A 20,190-nucleotide genomic window follows, 5' to 3' on the forward strand; every position below is an offset into this window, starting at 1 on the left:
TTTCCATCCGCTGGTTCACTCTCCAAAGGGCTGCGACAGCCAGAGCTAGACCGATCTGGAGTCAGAAGCTTCTTCTGGGTCTCCCATATGGGTACAGGGGCCCAGCACTTGGGCCATCTTCTACTGCTTTCCCAGGCCAGAGTGGAGAGCTGGATCAGAAGAGGAACAGCCAGGACTCGAACTTTACCAGTTATGCCACAGCACCAACTCTGTTTCCATTTCTTTTAGGTGTATACGTAGGAGTAGAATGCATGGGTCATATAATAACTGTGTATTTAACTTGTTCAGGATCTGCCAGGCTATTTACCAGAGAGCTACACTATTTACATTCCCATGAATGTTGCGAAGGTTGCTGTTTCTCCACATCTTCAACACTGGTTATTGTTCTTTTTTCCTTTTTTTTTTTTTTAAGTGTTTATTTTCATCTACTTGAAAGGCAGAGCAACAGAGAAAGCTATCTTCTGTCTGTTGGTTTAGTCCCTGAATGTGCACAACAGCCAGGGCTGGGTCAGGCCCAAGTCAGGAGGCCAGAACCCAATCCTGGCCTCCCACCTGGTTGACAGGCTCAAACACTTGGCTATCTTCTGCTGCCTCCCAGGACGCATTATCAGGTAGCTGTATTGGAAGTGAAGTAGCCCAGACTCCAGTCAGTACTTCTGTATGGGATGCGAGGGTCTCAAGCAGTGGCTTAACCTATTGTTCTAAAACATCTGCCCTTTGTCTTTTTTTTTTTTTTTTTTTTTTTATTTGAAAGGCATAGTTACAGACAGAAAAGGACACATAGAGACCTTCCATCCATTGATTCACTCCCCAAATGACCGCAACGGCCGGGGCTAGGCCAGGCCAAAGCCAGGAGCTTCATCTTGGTCTCCCACGTTGGTGCAGGGTCCCAAGGACTTGGGCTGTGTTCTGCTACTTTCTCAGGTGCATTAGCAGGGAGATGGGTAGGAAGTGAAGCAGCTTAGCTTGCTGTGCCACCTAAGTGGTCTTAAGTCCTTTAAATTACAGTCATCCTAGTGATTGTGCAGTGGTATCTTTGAATTGCCTTTCCCTAATGACTCATGATGTGAAGCGTCTTTTCATGTACTTACTGGCCATTTGTCTATCTTTAGAGAAAAATTGATACAAATTCTTTTTCCATTTTTTAATTGGGTCCCTTTATTTTTTTTTAGTATCAAGAAGAAATTCAAGAACTTAATGAAGTGGCAAGACATCGGCCACGGTCCACATTAGTAATGGGAATCCAGCAAGAAAACAGACAAATCAGAGAGCTACAACAAGAGAACAAAGGCAAGACAGTATCTCTTTGAATAGCACATCAGAAGAAAACTTTAAAATTATACTATAGAGAACAGTTAATGTTTTCAAAAATGGAAAACGGACAACCAAAGTTCCTGTTTTGAATGACGTTGGTCTCATTTCTCGTTCATGTAGCTAAATCCTGTTTGGCTCTTTATCCCATCCTACGTCGGCATGTCAGCCCGGTTTGGCTTCATCTTAGATTCTTCCCCTCAGTATCCAGTGTGTGTCATTGTTTTACCTGTGAAATAACTAGCTTCGTTCTCTGTGGCCCACTGCTTTGGCACCAGCTTGGGTGCTTAGACTCTTACCTGAAGTGTCCTAAGTGGTCCCCTGGTTGCAGTATCTTTTCCTCTCCAACCATTTTACCACAGGCACCAGATTGATTTTTCAAAAATAAACCTGATCACATTATTGCACATAAAACTTTGGCTTTCTTTTTAAAGATGCAAACTTAGCTATCTAGCACTAGCTTTTTTTTTTTTTTTCCTTAACATTTTTATTTATTTGTTTGAAAGTTAGAGCCACAGAGAGAGATCTTTGATCCACTGGTTTACTCCTCAGATGGCTGCAATGGCCAGAGCTGGGCCAGGCCAAAGCCAGGACCTTCATCTGGGTCTCCCACGTGGGTGGCACAGGCTGAAGCACTTGGGCCATCTTAATAGCAGGGAGTGGAACTGGAAGCGGAGCAGCTGGGACTTGAACCAGCGCCCATATGGGATGCTGGTTTCACAGGCGGTGGCTTTACACACTACACCACAACACTGGCCCCTGCTATATCCTTATTTCCTAGCACAAGGACCTTCTAAGTTTGTTTCCAGTTTTCTGTTCTTTTTCCCAGAGCTGCCTTCTCCACAGACCCTTTGCTCATGCCATCTCAAAACAGTTCCTAACCACTTTACTTTCACGCCTCCCTGCTTACACTGCCTTTCTCTTCATTTTTCAACTCTAGGAACTCAGTTCCGTACTCAAATTCTGTATATGAGTAGCACTCCACTTTGCACTTACTATTCTTTTTTGCACTAGAGTCTGAGATCTGTGACCTTCTGGTATTCTTAATACAGAGAGAGCATTGTCTGATTATTAAGTTGCTGTTCAGTAAATTTTTCTTAAAGTGATTGTCAAAACGTGATTAAAATGGTCATTTAAGAAACTAACTAGAAACTTCATTTGGTGTCATGTGGCTAGGTTTTTGTGTTATATTTCCTTTTAAAATACCCTATATATCAGTTGCTTTTTTGATACATGTGGTATTGACGGGACTATTCTGTGTATCTTTAACTCAAGAGAAAATAAAATACACCGTTACTTTTAACAGAATTGCGTACATCTCTGGAAGAACATCAGTCTGCCTTGGAACTTATAATGAGCAAGTATAGAGAACAGATGTTTAGATTGCTAATGGCTAGCAAAAAAGATGATCCCGGTATAATAATGAAGTTAAAAGAGCAGCACTCCAAGGTAATTTATTCTATAAGTGTGGCTTGAATTGGAAAAGAGGATTGATTGCTTGTGTTCACATTAAAAAGAAAAAAAATTACAGGTATTTTTAGTAATGCTATTTTAATATGATGTTGATATTGAATAGTTCATCTTTTTAAATGACATTTTATGCTTTTCCTTATTTTTTCATTTCTTGTTATATATCATTTTTTGTTTGATTTACTCTTCTAACTCCCATTGCTCCCTAGTTACTTTAATACATGCACTCAAAAATAAAGTTTGTTTCGGGAATAAAGGTAAGTATAGTCAATTAAAAATATTTTATAAGAATATCTGACTTTAGGAAAATTCTAAAATTTGCATATTGACATCTATAACAAAAATAATAATTGAAAGCAGCTAAATATAGATTGATTTTTCTTAAGACTGTTTTCTGAATGAGGCCAGTACATCCAGATTGTAAGTCATCCTGATGATCACGGCAGAACCTTGGGGATGGGGAAAGGGAAAGAACTAACATGTTAAACTTGCAATTTTGCAGACCAGTTGATATCATTTTTAGAGACAGAGTGGAAGGGGTTAAAAAATTAGTGTTTTTACTGCTGCTCATCTTGTCCTCCCCGTGTCTGTTCCCTTTGATCTGTCCTCATGTTGATTGGCAGCTGCTATGAAGATAAGTAAAATAATCCTTTCTAACTAGCATTTTATTTTAGACTGAGTTTTAACTGTTGATGTGAAATAAAAATGTTAGATTAGATTGTGATAAGTAAGCCACTTTCTTTTGTTGAATAATAGCTGTTATTAGTTATTACTAATATTATTTAAGAGGTACAAATTGTGATTGTTAGAAGACATTTTTATCTTTCTCAAATACTTAAATATGTTTTTAGTTCTTTAAAAAATTTCTTCCAGTTTGGTGTTTGTATGTGTTTTAAAATTATTAATTCTATGCATATTAGAATTCGTAGTATATAGCTTTGTGTGACAACTGTACATATTAAGGAACTTAATAATGGGTATTTCATTTACCACTTAGTAAAACAATAAACTAATAAAATTGGTTTCATATTATCTAATTATGCGGTTCATCTCCTAACCAAATAGAAATCCTTGAATATTTAACTGATAATCTGTAGACTATAAAATGTATTCATTGTTAATGAAACTATCATAAAATCATTTAAATTTAAGTATATGACTATCCTTTTAAAGTATAAACAGGAATGTTCTATTTTAAAGTATAAACCTATTTTTTTGTCAGATAAATGCAATCTTGAGAAATTTCCAAAGGCCCTTATGTTCTTTAATCTAAAAAATTAAAAATTTGAAGACTTAGGGTGAAGAATACTGTGACAGAAAATGTATGAAATAAGATTCTGTGGCTTGCTGGTCTCATCTGGTAGCAGCTGTGACAGAAGCAAGTGTTTTCTAAAGCACATGAGATTTTTACCATTCACCAGAGCTGGTTTATTAATTAGCAAAGTTAACCATTTCTTGAGTAGCTATAAACTATCTGTTTTCATTAGGTAGAATGAATTCTTCATTTAAGTGCTGATCCTTGCCTTCCATAGAATGACTATTCAGTTTCTTGTTATTAATTCTAACTAATACATATTAATGTTTGTGATTTTGATTTTTCCCAAAAAGGAGACACTTGTGGCTCAATTAAAAAAAGTATTAACACTTGCATTGGGTTAATTATTATAGGTAACAATAAGATGAGTGAATGATGAAGTTACATTACCATGTGAGCTTGCAGTGCAGTAGGAGGTACAGACACAGTCATAGCCAGTACAGGGGAGGGTCTGGTGAACCCTAAATTAGAGACAGGGATTGTTAGTGCTGGAGAGAGAAGGAGTAGTTCCCACAGGGAGACTCTGGAAAGGGGTCAGTGAAAGAAAAAAAAATCCATCTGAATCCAACCCTGAGTTAACAGAGTAGTCAACAGGCAGAAGTGGGTGAGCAGAGAAACTTGTATGATAAGCTGCAAAAGAATGGAATTCTAGTGTGTTTAGGCACTAATGCTCTGATATGCCTAAATAAAAAAAGATTTTATAGCACATTCAGGGGTAAAGACCCTTTTGAGACTGTTGTTATATAGATTTTATGACACCAGATGTCTTTGAGCACACATTTAAAACCCAGTAGAAAGTTTGAAAACTGATTTACATCCAGATACTCATTTTTTTACATTATTTTTGAACAGAAGCCTTTTTGGAAATCTTAAAAAAACAAACATTTCAAACAGTTGGCTAACACGCATGAACTAACACTCATTCAGTTTTTAAATTACGGATAATGTCCGTATTAACATTATAATGACTCTGTACTACAGATTGACATGGTACATCGTAACAGCTCCGAAGGATTCTTCCTTGATGCATCTCGACACATCCTTGAAGCACCTCAACATGGACTGGAGAGGAGGCGCTGGGAAGCAAATCAGAATGTACACTAAATAAAACAGTCAACTTTGGGTGTGGATGGAAGGGGGGGTTCATGTAAAAGTTCTTTTACATGGAGTTTTCCTCCTGGATTAGATCAGGGAAGAAATGAACTCTACTACAGAAAGCTGTGTTTTTGATAGCTGTACTATTCATGTAGAAACTTTAAGTCCATTCTCAAACAGAATTATTTAAGTGCAGCTTTTAAAGACCGCTTAGCCCAGTTCATTGATTTGCTCGTTATAGCTCTTGTAACTTTTGTTGCCACAAACCTGTCGTTCTCTTTCTGGACCTTGAAGACATTTTCTTGGCATTGACTTTGACTTGATTTTATAAAAATTTTGGTCAAGCTATTGAGTTGAAATGTTTTAATTCAGATTTTTGATAGATGTAGTCCTTTGAGTTCACAAATAAACATGCCTTTGTTTAGATGTTCTGAGTAAATATAGTAGTGCTCTTTCCATTGTTCCTTTATTCTGCTTTTCTTTTTTAAAACTCCCTTGTGGCAGGTCTTTATTCAGTACAGCAGAAATGAATCTGGACAAAAGTTAGAGGTGAAATGTTTTGAAATAGTTCAAGGATCTCATTGCTGACACTTCTTGCCTTGAACAGTTTTCAGAGCACAGGCCTTTGCTCTTTTGCCCATTTAAAGGTCTGTGATACTTCCATTAACATTTTATAATTTATAAGCGAACCATTAACTGGGCTTGTGAAAATACCATTCTGTTTTAAATACTGGGTTTTTCCTTGGGGTGATCTTGTTAGCAGAGCCTCTGTCCTGAAAACATTATCTTGTTTTATTCCATCTTAAAGGCAAAGACTTGCTTCCTAGTATTTGAAAGGCAGAGTTACAGAGAGCAGAGGCAGAGAAAGAGAGATCTTCCGTCTGCCAGTTCACTGATCAGATGGCTTCAACAGCCAGAGCTAAGCCCATCTAAAGCCAGGAGCCAGGAGCTTCTTCCAGGTCTCCCTCATGGGTGCAGGGGCCCAAGGACTTGGGCTGTCTTCTACTGCTTTCCCAGGCCATAGTAGAGAGTTGGATCAGAAGTGTAGCAGCTAGTACTAGAACCAGCACCCATCTGGGATGCTGGCACTGCAGGCATTGGTGGTTTATCCTGCTACACCACAGCACTGGTCCCCTTATATAGTTGTTTTTTTTTTGTTTGTTTGTTTTGTTTTGTTTTTCTTTGCTTTTGACAGGCAGTTAGTGAGAGAGAGAGAGAGAGAAAGGTCTTTTCCGTTGGTTCATCCCCCAGTGGCCGCTGTGGCCGGCGCGCTGCGACTGGCGCACCATGCTGATCTGAAACCAGGAGCCAGGTGTTTCTCCTGGTCTCCCATGTGGGTGCAGGGCCCAAGGACATGGGCCATCCTCTGCACTCCCGGGCCACAGCAGAGAGCTGGACTGGAAGAGGAGCAACTGGGACAGAATCCGATGCCCCGACCGGGACTAGAACCCGAGTGCCGGCGCTGCAGGCGGAGGATTAGCTATTGAGCCGCGGCGCTGGCCCCTTTATATAGTTTTTTAATTTATGACAGTGCTGTAGGACTGACCAAATCATAAAGTGAGAACACTATGGGAATTCAAAATTTGTACTCCTTACCCTTATTCAGTTTGCTGCTGCACTGGTCTGTACTTACTTGCTTTTAAGCAGAGTGCTCCCCTTACAGTGGGAGGATTAAATCCTTTTAACTGTTGGCGAATATGGTAACTACTTGTGTCGCTACCATCATTGAATCCAGGGCTGCCCAATACAACTTTCTGAAATGATGGGAATCATTTTCTGTATCTGTGCTTGCCGACATGGAAGCCATAGCCTCATATGGTACCTGAGCACTTGCACTGTCACTGAGGCAACCAAGGGACAAAATTGTGACTTTTTAAAAGTTATCTGATTTTAATTAAATGGCATGTATTGGATAGCATAAATTAGCATTTTATTGTGGCTTCTGAGTACTAACATTGTATAGATTTCTCCATTAAAATAAAAACCTGCATTTTTTTTTTTGGTTAATTAAGAAGATACATAACGTGGTTTGCCAAAGAGATTCCTAAATTTTTTTCTCCATAATTTCTTCCATTTTACCATTTTTGTGGATTTGGGGGGATCTTGTTCACTAAAATCTTTCTGACAAACATACAACTATTTCAGAGACTTAATGTTTATCTGGAAAGTTACTTTCATATTTAAGTTTTGGCCTTAATATAATATCCTCTATTGCCAGTGAGTAATGATTTGAGTTGAGAAATCGATTACTCCCTAGTTTGTGTTGATTTTCAGCCTTGTTGTCTCTTATACTAGACCATATGCTTCTGCAGATCAGGGACTGTCATAGCAGGCTTCGTATTCCCGGTGTCGAGCACCTTGCCAGGCGCACAAGAGATGTACAAAACAACTAAGTAATGAGATCAGAAGAATTTGTGTTACTTGGTGCGCCGGACAAATGGGGAATACACATAAATAATATCTTCAGCTGTTGCCAGAGAAGGCCATGTAATATTTTAACACTTCAAAGCAAGAGTTATGTTCATTTTGCTAAACATTAGTTTCATATCAAACACTATGAAAGGCAAATAAAGAAGTAAACAGTTCCTGTTCTCAAGGTGAATTATCTAAAACAATTTCTAGATCAAGAAATTGTAGGTATGGATAATATAGAAAAGATTTGTATATCATGGGGACTTGAAGGAGAAGAGATTGAGTGTGCCAACAATTTTTATCTTTCCCATTACTTTGACCAATAGCATGAATGTAGATGTAAAAAAAAGTTGCTGATCATTGTGGTGAGAGCAATCTGAAATATAAGTGCTTTTGTTGTGGCTGGGTTTAGTTATATTTTACTGCTTATCCTTAATTATAGTCCTAACAGAAATCTGATTTCTAAAAGCACATTTGTGGTCAACCAACTTTGTTGTGATATATTACATTCCCATTAAGTGATAGTTGAGATTTTATAAAAGGAGAGAATCCAGGAATAGTAAAGTGTCTCACTGACTCCAAACTCCCTTCCCTTTTTTCCAGGAGTTACAAGCACATGTGGACCAGATAACTGAAATGGCCGCAGTGATGAGGAAAGCCATTGAGATCGATGAGCAACAGGGGTGCAAAGAACAGGAACGGATATTTCAACTTGAAGTAAGTTTTGTAGACCCTAAATAATCTTAGGCCAGCGCCGTGGCTCACTAGGCTAATCCTCTGCCTAGCGGCGCCGGCACACCGGGTTCCAGTCCCGGTCGGGGCACTGGATTCTGTCCCGGTTGCCCCTCTTCCAGGCCAGCTCTCTGCTGTGGCCAGGGAGTGCAGTGGAGGATGGCCCAAGTGCTTGGGCCCTGCACCCTATGGGAGACCAGGATAAGCACCTGGCTCCTGGCTTCGGATCAGCACAGTGCGCCGGCCGCAGCGGCGGCCATTGGAGGGTGAACCAATGGCAAAGGAAGACCTTTCTGTCTCTTTCTCTCACTGTCCACTCTGCCTGTCAACAACAACAACAACAAAAAAAACCCACAACAACCAAACAAAAAAATAATCAAATAATCTTACTCAGACTAAAAGGTAAAAAGAGCTTTGTTTTCAAGAAAAACAACCTGTAGATTGGGGGAAACACCATTCAAGAGCAAAGCAAAGTATGCTCCTGTCCACCTTAAAAAGGGACCAAAGTTAGAATGTAAGTCAAGAGAGTGATGTTTACATATTCACAGAAATTATAGTAACTCGATCGCTTGTCATGAAGTACAGCTTTACAGGCCCATTTGACATCAGTGAAGTCCATACATCACATGTGCACGTTTGGGAAGCAGAGGGCATTTAGAATACAGGAGATTTTGGCCTATGTGACCTCAGAAGTTGATTCCTGGGGCCGGCGCCGCGGCTCACTAGGCTAATCCTCCGCCTTGCGACGCTGGCGCACCGGGTTCTAGTCCCGGTTGGGGTGCCAGATTCTGTCCCGGTTGCCCCCCTTCCAGGCCAGCTCTCTGCTGTGGCCAGGGAGTGCAGTGGAGGATGGCCAAGTCCTTGGGCCCTGCACCCCATGGGAGACCAGGAGAAGCACCTGGCTCCTGCCTTGGGATCGGTGCGGTGCGCTGGCCGCAGCGCACCGGCTGTGGCAGCCATTGGAGGGTGAACCAACGGCAAAGGAAGACCTTTCTGTCTGTCTCTCTCTCTCACTGTCCACTCTGCCTGTCAAAAAAAAAAAAAAAAAAAAAAAAAAAAAAAAAAAAGTTGATTCCTAGGTTAGGGTGGTTATTAGTGGGCAATCTCTGTAAAGTGACTGGAGCTGGTCTTGGATCTGTTCCAGCAAGATGTGTTTTCTTACCTGTCAGCTTACAGAACCTGGGACAGAGCAATTCCTTGCAAATAACAGGAAGTCGGCTCTTATGTTTCTTTGTGGTTTCTTTGGTTGTCTACCAAATGGACTGTGACCCAAGGTTTAAATTTTGGTCATCTTTTTCCAAGAAGAGTCCATCATAAGGTTTTACAGAGTATTTTGTTACTAACTTCTACACTCCTCCTTGTAGGTTAGAGTCCGTGTGACAATACAGTACTCCTGACCAGTTGGGATTAAAGAGCAAGTGGTGTTGGCCACTCCTCCCATATGGTTGCCAGAATGGTGTGGCTGCTTGCTCGAAAGCTGGTACTCTACAGATTGAATCACCATTTAACAGGGACTTTATGTTCTAGAAAAAAGTTTTAAGGAACTAGTCCAGTGTTGGAAATCATTGGAGTTACAGATAGAAGAAGGAGTTGTCAAATACCCCAATAAATGAGTGCATCATATGGCACAGTAAGATGGCATCATGAGAAAAGGGTCTTGAGAATGGAGTCAAACCATAGGTCTGTCCTGGGCATTCTCCATGGGTCAGGGTCTTGTGTGTAGTGAAGCGGTGTGTAATGGGGCTTAGTAAGATTTCCCAGTTTAACCAAGCATAGAATTTTTTTTTTAAGATTTATTTATTTATTTGAAAGAGTTACACAGAGAAGGAGAGGCAGAGAGAGAGAGAGAGATGTCTTCCATCTGCTGGTTCACTCCCCAATTGGCCACAACGTCTGGAGCTGCACTGATCCGAAGCCAGGAGCTTTTTCCCGGTCTCCCATGCAGGACTTGGGCCATCTTCTGCTATTCTCCCAGGCCATAGCAGAGAGCTGCATCAGAAGTGGAGCAGCTGGGACTTGAACTGGCGCCCATATGGGATGCTGGCACTGCAGTGGCGGCTTTACCCACTACGCCACAGTGCTGGCCCCCAAGCATAGAATTCTTATTCCAAGCTTGGGAGGGTGGAATTATCATTGAGAAGTTTAAAATCATTAAAATTAAAGAAGGCATGTCAGCCTTTGAGGAAGTTAATCCAAGAGAGAAACCAGAAGTCCCAGGCAGATTCTTTGGGTTGCCACTGAAGCTGTTGTAGCCTCGGGAATCTTCTGTAGGGTAAAAGAATACCTGTTGGATGAGGAACAGGATGATGAATTTCAGGAGAGAAGGCCAATACTGGGGACTTAAAAATGGTCACAAGTATCAGAGTAATTAAAAATAGGCAATCTAAAATACAAAGGTATCCTGGCTGTCATAATGTTACGGCTACAATAAAATAAGAATAAAGGTACATAATAAGATAATCTAGACAACTAACAGAAAAGGTTATATATCATCTGGAAGGACTGAGCCAAGGCTTCAGAATAGTGTTTCTGTTGTCTGTCAAGGTGAGGGGCTTATAACTGGACTGGTTGGTGCCTTGGGGAGCAGGTATTCTTTGTAGATTTTATCTGTATCTTGTCCTTGAGAGGGTATCTGGTTAACCTTAATAGCCAAGATGGGATGAGATGACAACCAGGTGGTGTTTGTTTCTGATTTCAGTGAAGAGCAAGTGTTCAAGTGTGAATGCAAGCGTCTCTGCCTTGTAATTTACCTGTGTGGTGCTTAGTTAGCAATGCCAGATGCAGGACCTGTCAACAAGCTTGGAGGGAATCTTGAAGATGATGTTTCCAGTAGAAAAACTCACCAAACTGGATTCTGTGAAGTGGGAGGTCACTGTAAAAAGATGGTTTCATTAAGGAGCCATTTTATTAACATTTTTAATTAGCTCTTGATAACAAGAATTCTCCCCATATGGCTTGAGAGTCTAGGGCTACAAGAACTAATTTTGTTCTCCTTGATGTTTGGTTAGCAATCTACTGGTATGGTTGCAGTTACCAGAAACCTGTATTCAGTAAAAATATTCTAGGATTATAGTTGCTTGTAGAGACCTTTTAGAAGAAGCATTGGCATAAAGAATTTTAACTGTGGACAACAGGACTTAAAATGGGCATGATTAAAGATATACAGTTCATTATAGTCAACAATTAGCAAGAAAATTTTGTTAGTTCTGCAGCATTAAATAGAACCAGAATTGTAACTATTAATTTGTACCAAAACATATCAGATTTTTAGGAACCCCTTATAATTTTGAAACATTTTAATAAATTTATATAACTATAACTCAAAAATTAATTTACAAAAACACTTCTGATTTGACATTTTCCCCATTTAATTTAGCATTCCAAATGCCCCCCTTTTTTTCAAGTTTACAAAGTTTTATTGATACCTTCAGAATAACAGTAGTAAATAAAATAATAATAGAAGATACTACATCCATAAGAATTATAAGGTACTACTGAAAAAGGAACAATGAGAGGATGGGGCCAGCATTGAAGTGTAATGGGTTAATAAGCTACCATCTGCATTGGGTGCTGTTCTAAGTCCTGGCAGCTCCACTTCGTTCAGCTCCCTGCTAATGTGCCTGCAAATGCAGAGGAAGATGGCCGAAGTAATTGGGCCCCTGCACCCACATGGGAGACCAGGAAGAAATTCCTGGCTTCAGCCTGGCCCAGCCCTGGTTGTTGCGACCATTTGGAGAGTGAACCAGTGGATGGAAGATTCTCTCTCTCTCTCTCTTTCTAACTCTGCCTTTGAAATAAATGCATCCCTCCCCCCTCAAAAAAAAAAAAAAAAAAAAAAAGAGAGAGAGAGAAAGGATTGGGCATTTATTCTGGTAGTTAAAATGCTGGTGCAGACCATCCCATCCCATACTTGAGTGCCTTGGTGGGGTCCTGACTCCAACTTCCTGCCATTGAGATGTGAGAGACAGCATTGATGGCTTAAGAATTAGGGTTCCTGCCCCTCAAATGGAAGACCTTGATTACATTTCTGGCTCAAATGAGTCAGAGGTGGGAGTGCTTGCTCGCTCTGTCCCTCAGCCTTTGAAATAAATATATTTTTAAAAATAAAAACAGGCCGGCGCCGCGGCTCACTAGGCTAATCCTCCGCCTTGCGGCGCCGGCACACCAGGTTCTAGTCCTGGTTGGGGCACCGGATTCTGTCCCGGTTGCCCCTCTTCCAGGCCAGCTCTCTGCTGTGGCCCAGGAGTGCAGTGGAGGATGGCCCAAGTACTTGGGCCCTGCACCCCATGGGAGACCAGGAGAAGCACCTGGCTCCTGGCTTTGGATCACCACAGCGCACTGGCCACAGTGGCCATTGGAGGGTGAAACAACGGTAAAGGAAAACCTCTCTCTCTCTCTCTCTCTCTGTCTGTCCACTCTGCCTGTCAAAAAATAAATAAAAAATAAATAAAAACAGATAAATTAAAATCTAACTGTAGGAATATAAATATGATAGGGTTAAAAGACTATATATAATTCACAAGTTTTTTTTTTTTTTTTTATAAAGGTTTAGTTATTTATTTGAAAGTCTGAAAAACAGAGATGCTCCATCCACTGGTTCACTCCCCAAATGCCTACAACAACCAGAACTGGACCTGATCAAAGCCAGGAGCCCATAACTCCATCCACGTCTCCCACATGGGTGGCAGGGACTCATGTACTTGAGCCACCTGCTGCTGTCTCACCAGGAGCATTAACGTGAAGCTGTATTGGAAATGGAGTAGCCAGGACTCAGCAGCCACTCTGGTATCTTGGAAGTCCTGTTAGAACCTCAGTTACCCAGAGCACCCCTGATGGAGGTGTCCTTTCCCTTGTGAGTGCTGCCATGTGCACACATCCCCATACTTTGAACTCTACCCCTAAGAACCTGATGGGGCCCTGAAATGTAGACCAGCAAGGAAGATAAACTCTCTAACCTGAATTCCTCCCAGCACCATCAGAGGATCCAGGGAGTCCATGAGCTCATGATACAGCTACCATGATGCACTGATTTCGCAACACTGGGGGAGGAGACAGGGTCACTGAAGTTCCCATCTTGTCACCAGAAAATAATATTTGGTCAAAATAATATTTGTCTAGCAAAAAGGCAAGCCTTAATATTTTTTTAATTATTTATTTGAGAGGTAAAGTTACAGATTGAGAAGGAGAAAGGTCTTCCATCCGCTGGTTCAATCCCCAATGACTGCAATGGCTAGAGCAGAGCTGATCTGAAGCCAAGAGCTTTTTCCCGGGTTCCCATGCAGGTGCAGGGGCCCAAGGACTTGGGCCATCTTCTACTGCTTTCCCAGGCTATAGCTGGATCAGAAGTAGAGCAGTTGGGACTCAAACCGGCGCCCGTATGGCATGCCAGCACTGTAGGCCAGGGCTTTTTTTTTTTTTATTTTATTTTTATTTTTTTATTTTTTGACAGGCAGAATGGACAGTGAGAGAGAGACAGAGAGAAAGGTCTTCCTTTGCCATTGGTTCACCCTCCAATGGCCGCTGCGGCTGGCGCGCTGCGGCCGGCGCACCGCGCTGATCCGATGGCAGGAGCCAGGAGCCAGGTGCTTTTCCTGGTCTCCCATGGGGTGCAGGGCCCAAGCACCTGGGCCATCCTCCACTGCACTCCCTGGCCACAGCAGAGAGCTGGCCTGGAAGAGGGGCAACCGGGACAGAATCCGGCACCCCAACCGGGACTAGAACCCGGTGTGCCAGCGCCGCAAGGCGGAGGATTAGCCTAGTGAGCCACGGCGCCGTGTAGGCCAGGGCTTTAACCCACTGCGCCACAGCGCCAGCTCCTGCATTTATTTATTTATTTTTTACATTTAGCTCCCATATATAAGGGAAAACGTGTGGTATTTTGTCTTTGTGTCCAGCTTATTTCACTCAATTTAATGTCCTCCAGTTGTATCCATTTTGATGCAAATGGTAGAATTTCTTTTTGATAGGTGAATAATATTCACTGTGTGTATATGTCACATTTCTTTACCTGTTCCTCTGATGATGGACACTTTGGTTGATTCACAGTTTTGACTATTGTGAACTGTGATGGTATAAACATGGTGGTGCAGGTATCTGATAGAGTGTGCTCATGTCTTTTGGGTACATACCAACTAAAGGGATTGCTGGATCATAGGGGAAGACCATTTGTAGGGTTTTTTTTTTTTTTCCTTACTATTTGTATATTTATTTGAAATGCAGAGTTAGGGAGAGAGAAATTTTCCATCCACTGGTTTACTCCCCAGATGGCCATAGTGGCTGGAGCTGGGTCTGGCCAAAGAAGGAACCTGGAGCTTCTTCCAGGTCTCCCACATGATACAGGGGCCCAAGCACTTGAGCCATCCTTACTTGATTTCCCAGGTGCATTAGCAGGAGCTGTATCAGAAGCAGGGCAGCTGGTACTCGAACCAGCACCATATTGGATGCCAGCATCACAGGCGTCAGCTTTACCCACTAAGCCGGCCCCTATTTGTTATTGTTTTTTTTAAGAAATCTCCACAGTTTTCTACAGTGGCTGCAGTTTACATTCCCACCAACAGTGTGTAAACGTTTCCCTTTCTCCACGTCCTCACCATGTTTGTTTTTCTGTGTCTTTTGGATTTTAGCTGTTCTAACAGGGGTGAGGTAATATCTCATTGCAGTTTTGATGTTCATTTTCCTTAAGGCTAGTGATATTGAGCATTTTTTCATATGTTAGTTGGCTGTGTTCTTTTGAGAACTGTCTGGTGAGGTCCTTTGCCCATTTTCATCTGGATTGGTTGTTTTGTTGTTACTAAGTTGCTGATTTTTCAAGATGTTAATCCTTTGTTGAATAGGTAGCTCACAAATGCTTTACATTCTGTTGGAAGTCTCTTCACACTATTGATTGTTTCCTTTGTTGTACAGAAACTTCTGAGTGTGATATAGTCCCATTTATTTAGTTGTGCTTTTGTTGCCTTTGCTTTGGGGGTCTTGTACAAGAAGTCGTCACCTACACCAATGTCTTGAAGTGTCTCCCCTACATTTTTTCTAGCAGCATCATAGTCTCAGATCTTAAATTTAGGTCTTTGATCCATCTTGAGTTGATTTCTGTGTATGATGGGAGATATGGTTCTGATTTTACATATATACTTCCAATTTTGCCAGCACCATTTGTTGAAGAGACTCTGCTGTATGATCTGAGCTCTTTTGTCAAAAATCAGTTGGCTTTATATAAGTATGTTCATTTCTTGGCTGTCTGTTCCATTTATCTCTGTCAATTTTGAAGTCAGGTATTGTGATGCGTCTAACTTGGTTTTTTGTTGTTGTTGAAGATCCCCTTGGCTATTCTGAATTTTTGTGATTCCATATGAATTTTAGGATTCTTTTTTCTAAATCTGTAAAGAATGTCACTGGTATCTTGATAAGGATTTTCTTGAATGTGTAGTTTGCACATTTTAATGACACTGATTCTTCCAATCCATGAGCAAGGGATATCTTCCCATTTCTTTTGTGTGTCCTTAATGATTATTTTCATTAATGTTTGATAATTTTAATTGTACAGACCTTTCACTTCTTTGGTTAAATTTATTCCTAAATATTAGATTTTTGTTATGTCCATTGTGTGTGGGATTTCTTGATTTCTCTTTAGGTGAATTCATCATTAATGTATAAAAAGGCTTTTTTTAAATGTTCTGTAACCTGCAACTTTACTGAATTGGTTTGTGAGTTCTAACAGCTTTTTTGTGGAGTGTTTAGGTTTTTCCATATAACATCATGTCATCTACAAACATGGATAATTTGACTTTATCTTTTCTACTTTGGATGCCTTTTATTTCCTTCTCTCTCCTAATTGCTCTTGCTAAAACTTTCAGTACTATATTAAGTAAAAGTGATGAAAGTGGACATCCTTGTCTTGTGCCAGATAACTGGAAGTGTTCAGTATGATACTAGCTGATGGTTTGTCATATATATAACCTTTATAATTTTGATGAATAGTTCTTCTATACCTAATTTGTGGAAAGTTTTTAACATGAAGGTGTGTTGAATCTTATCAGATACTTTCTCTGCATCTATTGAGATGACCATACAGTTTTATTCTTCATTCTTTTGATGTGACTTATGGTGTTTATTGATTTGCCAATGTTTAACCACCCTTGCATTTCTGGGATAAGTCCCACTTGATTGTGATGTATGATCTTGAATTGGTTTTGGATTCAGTTTGCTAATATTTGTTGAGAATCTTTGCTTTTATGTTCATTAAGGAAATAGGCCTGTGTTTTTATGTTTTTATGTCTGGTTTTGCTATCAAAGTAATGTTGACCTCATAAAAAAAAGTTTGGCAGTGTTTCATCCTGTTCAATATTTAGAATACTTTGAAAAATACTGGAATTATCAGTTCCTCTTTAAATGTTTAGTTGAACTCATTAGTAAAGCCATCAGGTCCTGAAGTTTTCCTTGATGGAAGACTTTCTATTACTGCTTCAATCTCATTGCTTGTTATGGGTCTGTTCAGATTGTTTGTGTTTTTGATTTAATCTTTGTAGGTTATATATATTCAGGAGTCTATCTATCCATTTCTTTGAGGTTTTCCAGTCTATTGAGATGTAGTTTTTCCTTGAAGAAAAATAAAGATGTTATTTATTAATTTGAAAGCAGAGTTAAACAGAGAGAAGTAGAGGTAGAGGGAGAGAGAGAGAGAGGGGTCTTCCATCTGCTGGTTCACTCCCCAATTGGCCGCAACAGCCAGAGCCGCGCCATTCCAGAGCCAGGAGCTTCCTCGGGGTCTCCCACAAAGGTGCAGGGGCCCAAGGACTTGGACCATCTTGTACTGCTCTTCCAGGCCACAGCAGAGAGCGGAATCAGAAGAGAAGCAGCTGGGACTCGAACCAGCTTTACCTGGAATACCACAGTGCTGGCCCATGGCATATAGTTTTTCATAATCATTTCTTATGATCCTTTGTATTTCAATAGTTTTAGCTATAATGTCTATTCTTTTTCTTGGCTAGTCTTGGTAGAGCTTTATCTGATTTGTTTAACTTCTCAAAAAACCAGCTTTTGGTTTTGTTGATCTTTTATACTTATTTTCGTTTCAATTTCATTTCCTTTTCGCCTCATGCTGATTTGAGGTTTGATTTGTTCTTGTTTTTCTAAGTCTTATAAATGCATCATTACATCTTTGAGACATTTCTTATTTTTAATGTGAGCACTTAATGCCATGAACATCCCTCTTAATACTGCTTTTGCTGTATCCCACAGGTTTTGATATCTTGTGTTTTCATTTATTAATGTTTTTTATTTCCTTTTTAATTTCTTCATTCACCCATTGACCATTCAGTAGCACGTTTAATTTACAAGTATTTAAGAGTATTGTTCTTGTTGATTTATAATTTTATTCCTTTATGAGAAGGATAAGATAATGAGAAGATACATGATATGTTTTCAGTCTTTTTAAATTTACTGAGACTTGATTTATGGCCTAATACGTGGTTCACCCTAGAAAACGTTCCGTGTGCTGATGAGCAGAATGCATGAATTGGGTAGAATGTCCTTTTTTTTTTTTTTTTTTTTTGACAGGCAGAGTTAGTGAGAGACAGAGAGAAAGGTCTTCCTTTTTCCATTGGTTCACCCCACAAGGGGCCACTACGGCCGGTGCGCTGCTGTCTGAAGCCAGGAGCCAGGTGCTTCCTCCGGTCTCCTGTGCGGGTGCAGGGCCCAAGCACTTGGGCCATCCTCCACTGCACTCCCGGGCCACAGCAGAGAGCTGGACTGGAAGAGGAGCAACTGGGACAGAACCCTGTGCCCCAGCCGGGACTAGAACCCAGGGTGCCAGCGCCACAGGCAGAGTATTAGCCAAGTGAGCCGCGGCGCCGGGCCCTAGAATGTCCTGTAAATGTTTGTTAGGTCCATTTGCTCGGTGGTACATTTCAACTCCAATGTATATTGATTTTTGTCTGGATGATCTGTGCATTAAGGAGAATGGTGTGTTGAAGTTGCCCAATGGATGAGTCTATTTCTCTATTTAGGTCCAAAAGTATTGCCTGTGCATATCTGGGTAGTCCTGTGTTGGGTGCATATATATTTTTTATTTTTTAAAAAGATTTATTATTTACTTGAAAATGAGAGTTACACGGAGAAAGGAGGTGAGGCAGAAACAGGGTCTTCCATCTGCTGGTTCACTCCCCATATGGCAGCAACAGCCAGGGCTGCACTGATTGATTCGAAGGGGGGCCAGGATCTTCTTCCAGGTCTCCCACACCGGTGCAGGGGCTCAAGGACTTGGGCCATCTTCTACTGCTTTCCCAGGCCATAGCAGAGAGCTAGATCAGAAGAGGAGCAGCCAGCAATAGAACTGGCACCCATATGTGATGCTGGCGCTTCAGGCCAGGGCGTTAGTCATTACTTTGATTTCTGTTTTTGGCATAGATTCCCTGCAGTTCAGCATCTAATTCTGGAGGAGTTCTTTTGGAGGCGTCATGCTACCTTGCTTCTTGTTTCCTGTGTCCCTACATTGACATCTGTGCCATCATTCCTCCTTTATGGAGTAGGCCTTATTGGAAAAGAGTGTAGGATATCACTTGGCTTATTGGTGTGATTGAGGTGAGCCCAGGAGTATAGTCTGAGTGATTTCTTTTGTCTTAATTGATGTCATTTGTATAACTCACACAGTGGTCTAGTCTGCTGCATTCACAGGGATAGAAGTGTGGCTTTGAGATGAATATGGATTTCCTAGCATGTGTATCTTCTGTCCACACAGAGTTGTATGTCACTCTCCCTGGGAGTTATGATAGGGCTGTATTCTTGGTGCTGAGGGAGACAAAGGTGGCTTTCCCCTTGTCACAGTGACAGGCCTGACACTAGGGCTTGTGGCACAAATTGTGTGGCTCTAGGACTGTGTGTTGTGGAGGGGCCTTATGGTAGAGTCCACTGGTACTGTGGCTTATAACACTTGACAGTCCTGGTCCTGGGACTAAGGGGCGTGAACTGAACCCCATCCAATCAGGGGGTTCTGCTCTGGCAGGTTTGAGCTCAGGGAGGTAGAAGGCAGATGGGTTCTTCCCTAGGTCCAAAGGGTAGGTTCCAGTGGGATTCAGAAATTCAGAACTAATTGTTACAGTCCTGGTGTTACAGGGTCAGTGGGGTCATTACCCAGGTCTCCCGGAGCAGCAGATTTTTTTACAGGCTGCTGCTTGTGCCAGCCTCCAGAAGCTAAGAGGAGTGTCCCGGCTCATGTAGAGAGAGCATAGCTCCGGGGCTGTTGCACCAAAACTCGCACTGCTGCAGGATGCAGGGAGTCTGTGCTTTGCCCCGCATGTTGCCCTGACTCCAACTGATTGGTTCTGATAGGAACAGAGGGCAGCATGTGGCTTCCCTTCTCCAAGCCTAGCAGCTGCTCAGACCCTCATCAGCTTCCCAGGGGGAGTAACGGTCAGTGGGTGACGGTGGGATTCCCTCTCAGCGGAACGTCAGGCAGTTTCTTCCTACCTTGACTGGTAAGATGGTGTCTTCTCTCCTCTTGGTTTTAGCAGTTCTATGTACAAGCCTGTATGGTGATGCAAGAATTTATCATCATTTGTAACTTATACCAGTAATTGATCCTATATTGCTTTATTTGTGCTGTTAGAGGTGAGGAAGGGAAATATTCTTTCAAGCCGCAAGTAATATTTTTGGGGCACTGTTTATTTTTTAGGGACAGTAAAAGCCTTTGTAGTCTGATCTGTCCTTGATTTTTGTGGTATCAAAAGTGTAAGTCATTGTTGAGCAGCTCAAATCAATGGAACAGGGCTTCTTAGGGCAGAAGTTTCTTCATTTGCAAACTGCAGTGGGGACATTGCTGACAGAGAACCACACGCCAGTTTCCACTCTGAGCTTATGGTGTT

At 41.4% G+C, this 20,190-nt stretch overlaps 2 protein-coding genes across 7 annotated transcripts in view; one reads left to right on the forward strand and one right to left on the reverse strand.

The window, feature by feature from the left end:
* Nucleotides 1–20,190, forward strand: part of FGFR1OP2 (FGFR1 oncogene partner 2) — a 42,662-nt gene that overhangs the window by 19,598 nt on the left and 2,874 nt on the right. For 3 of the 6 annotated variants that reach the window (XM_070049532.2, XM_008259495.5, XM_008259494.5), the window contains exons 3-6: nt 1,173–1,290; nt 2,618–2,760; nt 5,078–5,191; nt 8,207–8,320. In XM_070049532.2, coding sequence (XP_069905633.2) covers nt 1,173–1,290; nt 2,618–2,760; nt 5,078–5,191; nt 8,207–8,320 — 489 coding nt within the window. The remainder of the gene's footprint in view (nt 1–1,172; nt 1,291–2,617; nt 2,761–5,077; nt 5,192–8,206; nt 8,321–20,190) is intronic. The other 3 variants (XM_070049535.2, XM_070049537.2, XM_070049536.2) reach the window with 1 other exon arrangement.
* TM7SF3 (transmembrane 7 superfamily member 3) overlaps nt 10,114–20,190 on the reverse strand; it is a 56,221-nt gene continuing 46,144 nt past the window's right edge. Inside the window, exons 12-13 of the mRNA XM_017343318.4 lie at nt 11,086–11,207; nt 10,114–10,619 (exon numbers count right to left, since the gene is read on the reverse strand). Coding sequence (XP_017198807.3) covers nt 11,101–11,207 — 107 coding nt within the window. The 3' untranslated portion in view covers nt 10,114–10,619; nt 11,086–11,100. The remainder of the gene's footprint in view (nt 10,620–11,085; nt 11,208–20,190) is intronic.

Source organism: Oryctolagus cuniculus, chromosome 9, assembly GCF_051225735.1.
Source record: "Oryctolagus cuniculus isolate XC-2025 breed Fujian yellow rabbit chromosome 9, ASM5122573v1, whole genome shotgun sequence".
Classification (NCBI taxonomy): domain Eukaryota; kingdom Metazoa; phylum Chordata; class Mammalia; order Lagomorpha; family Leporidae; genus Oryctolagus; species Oryctolagus cuniculus.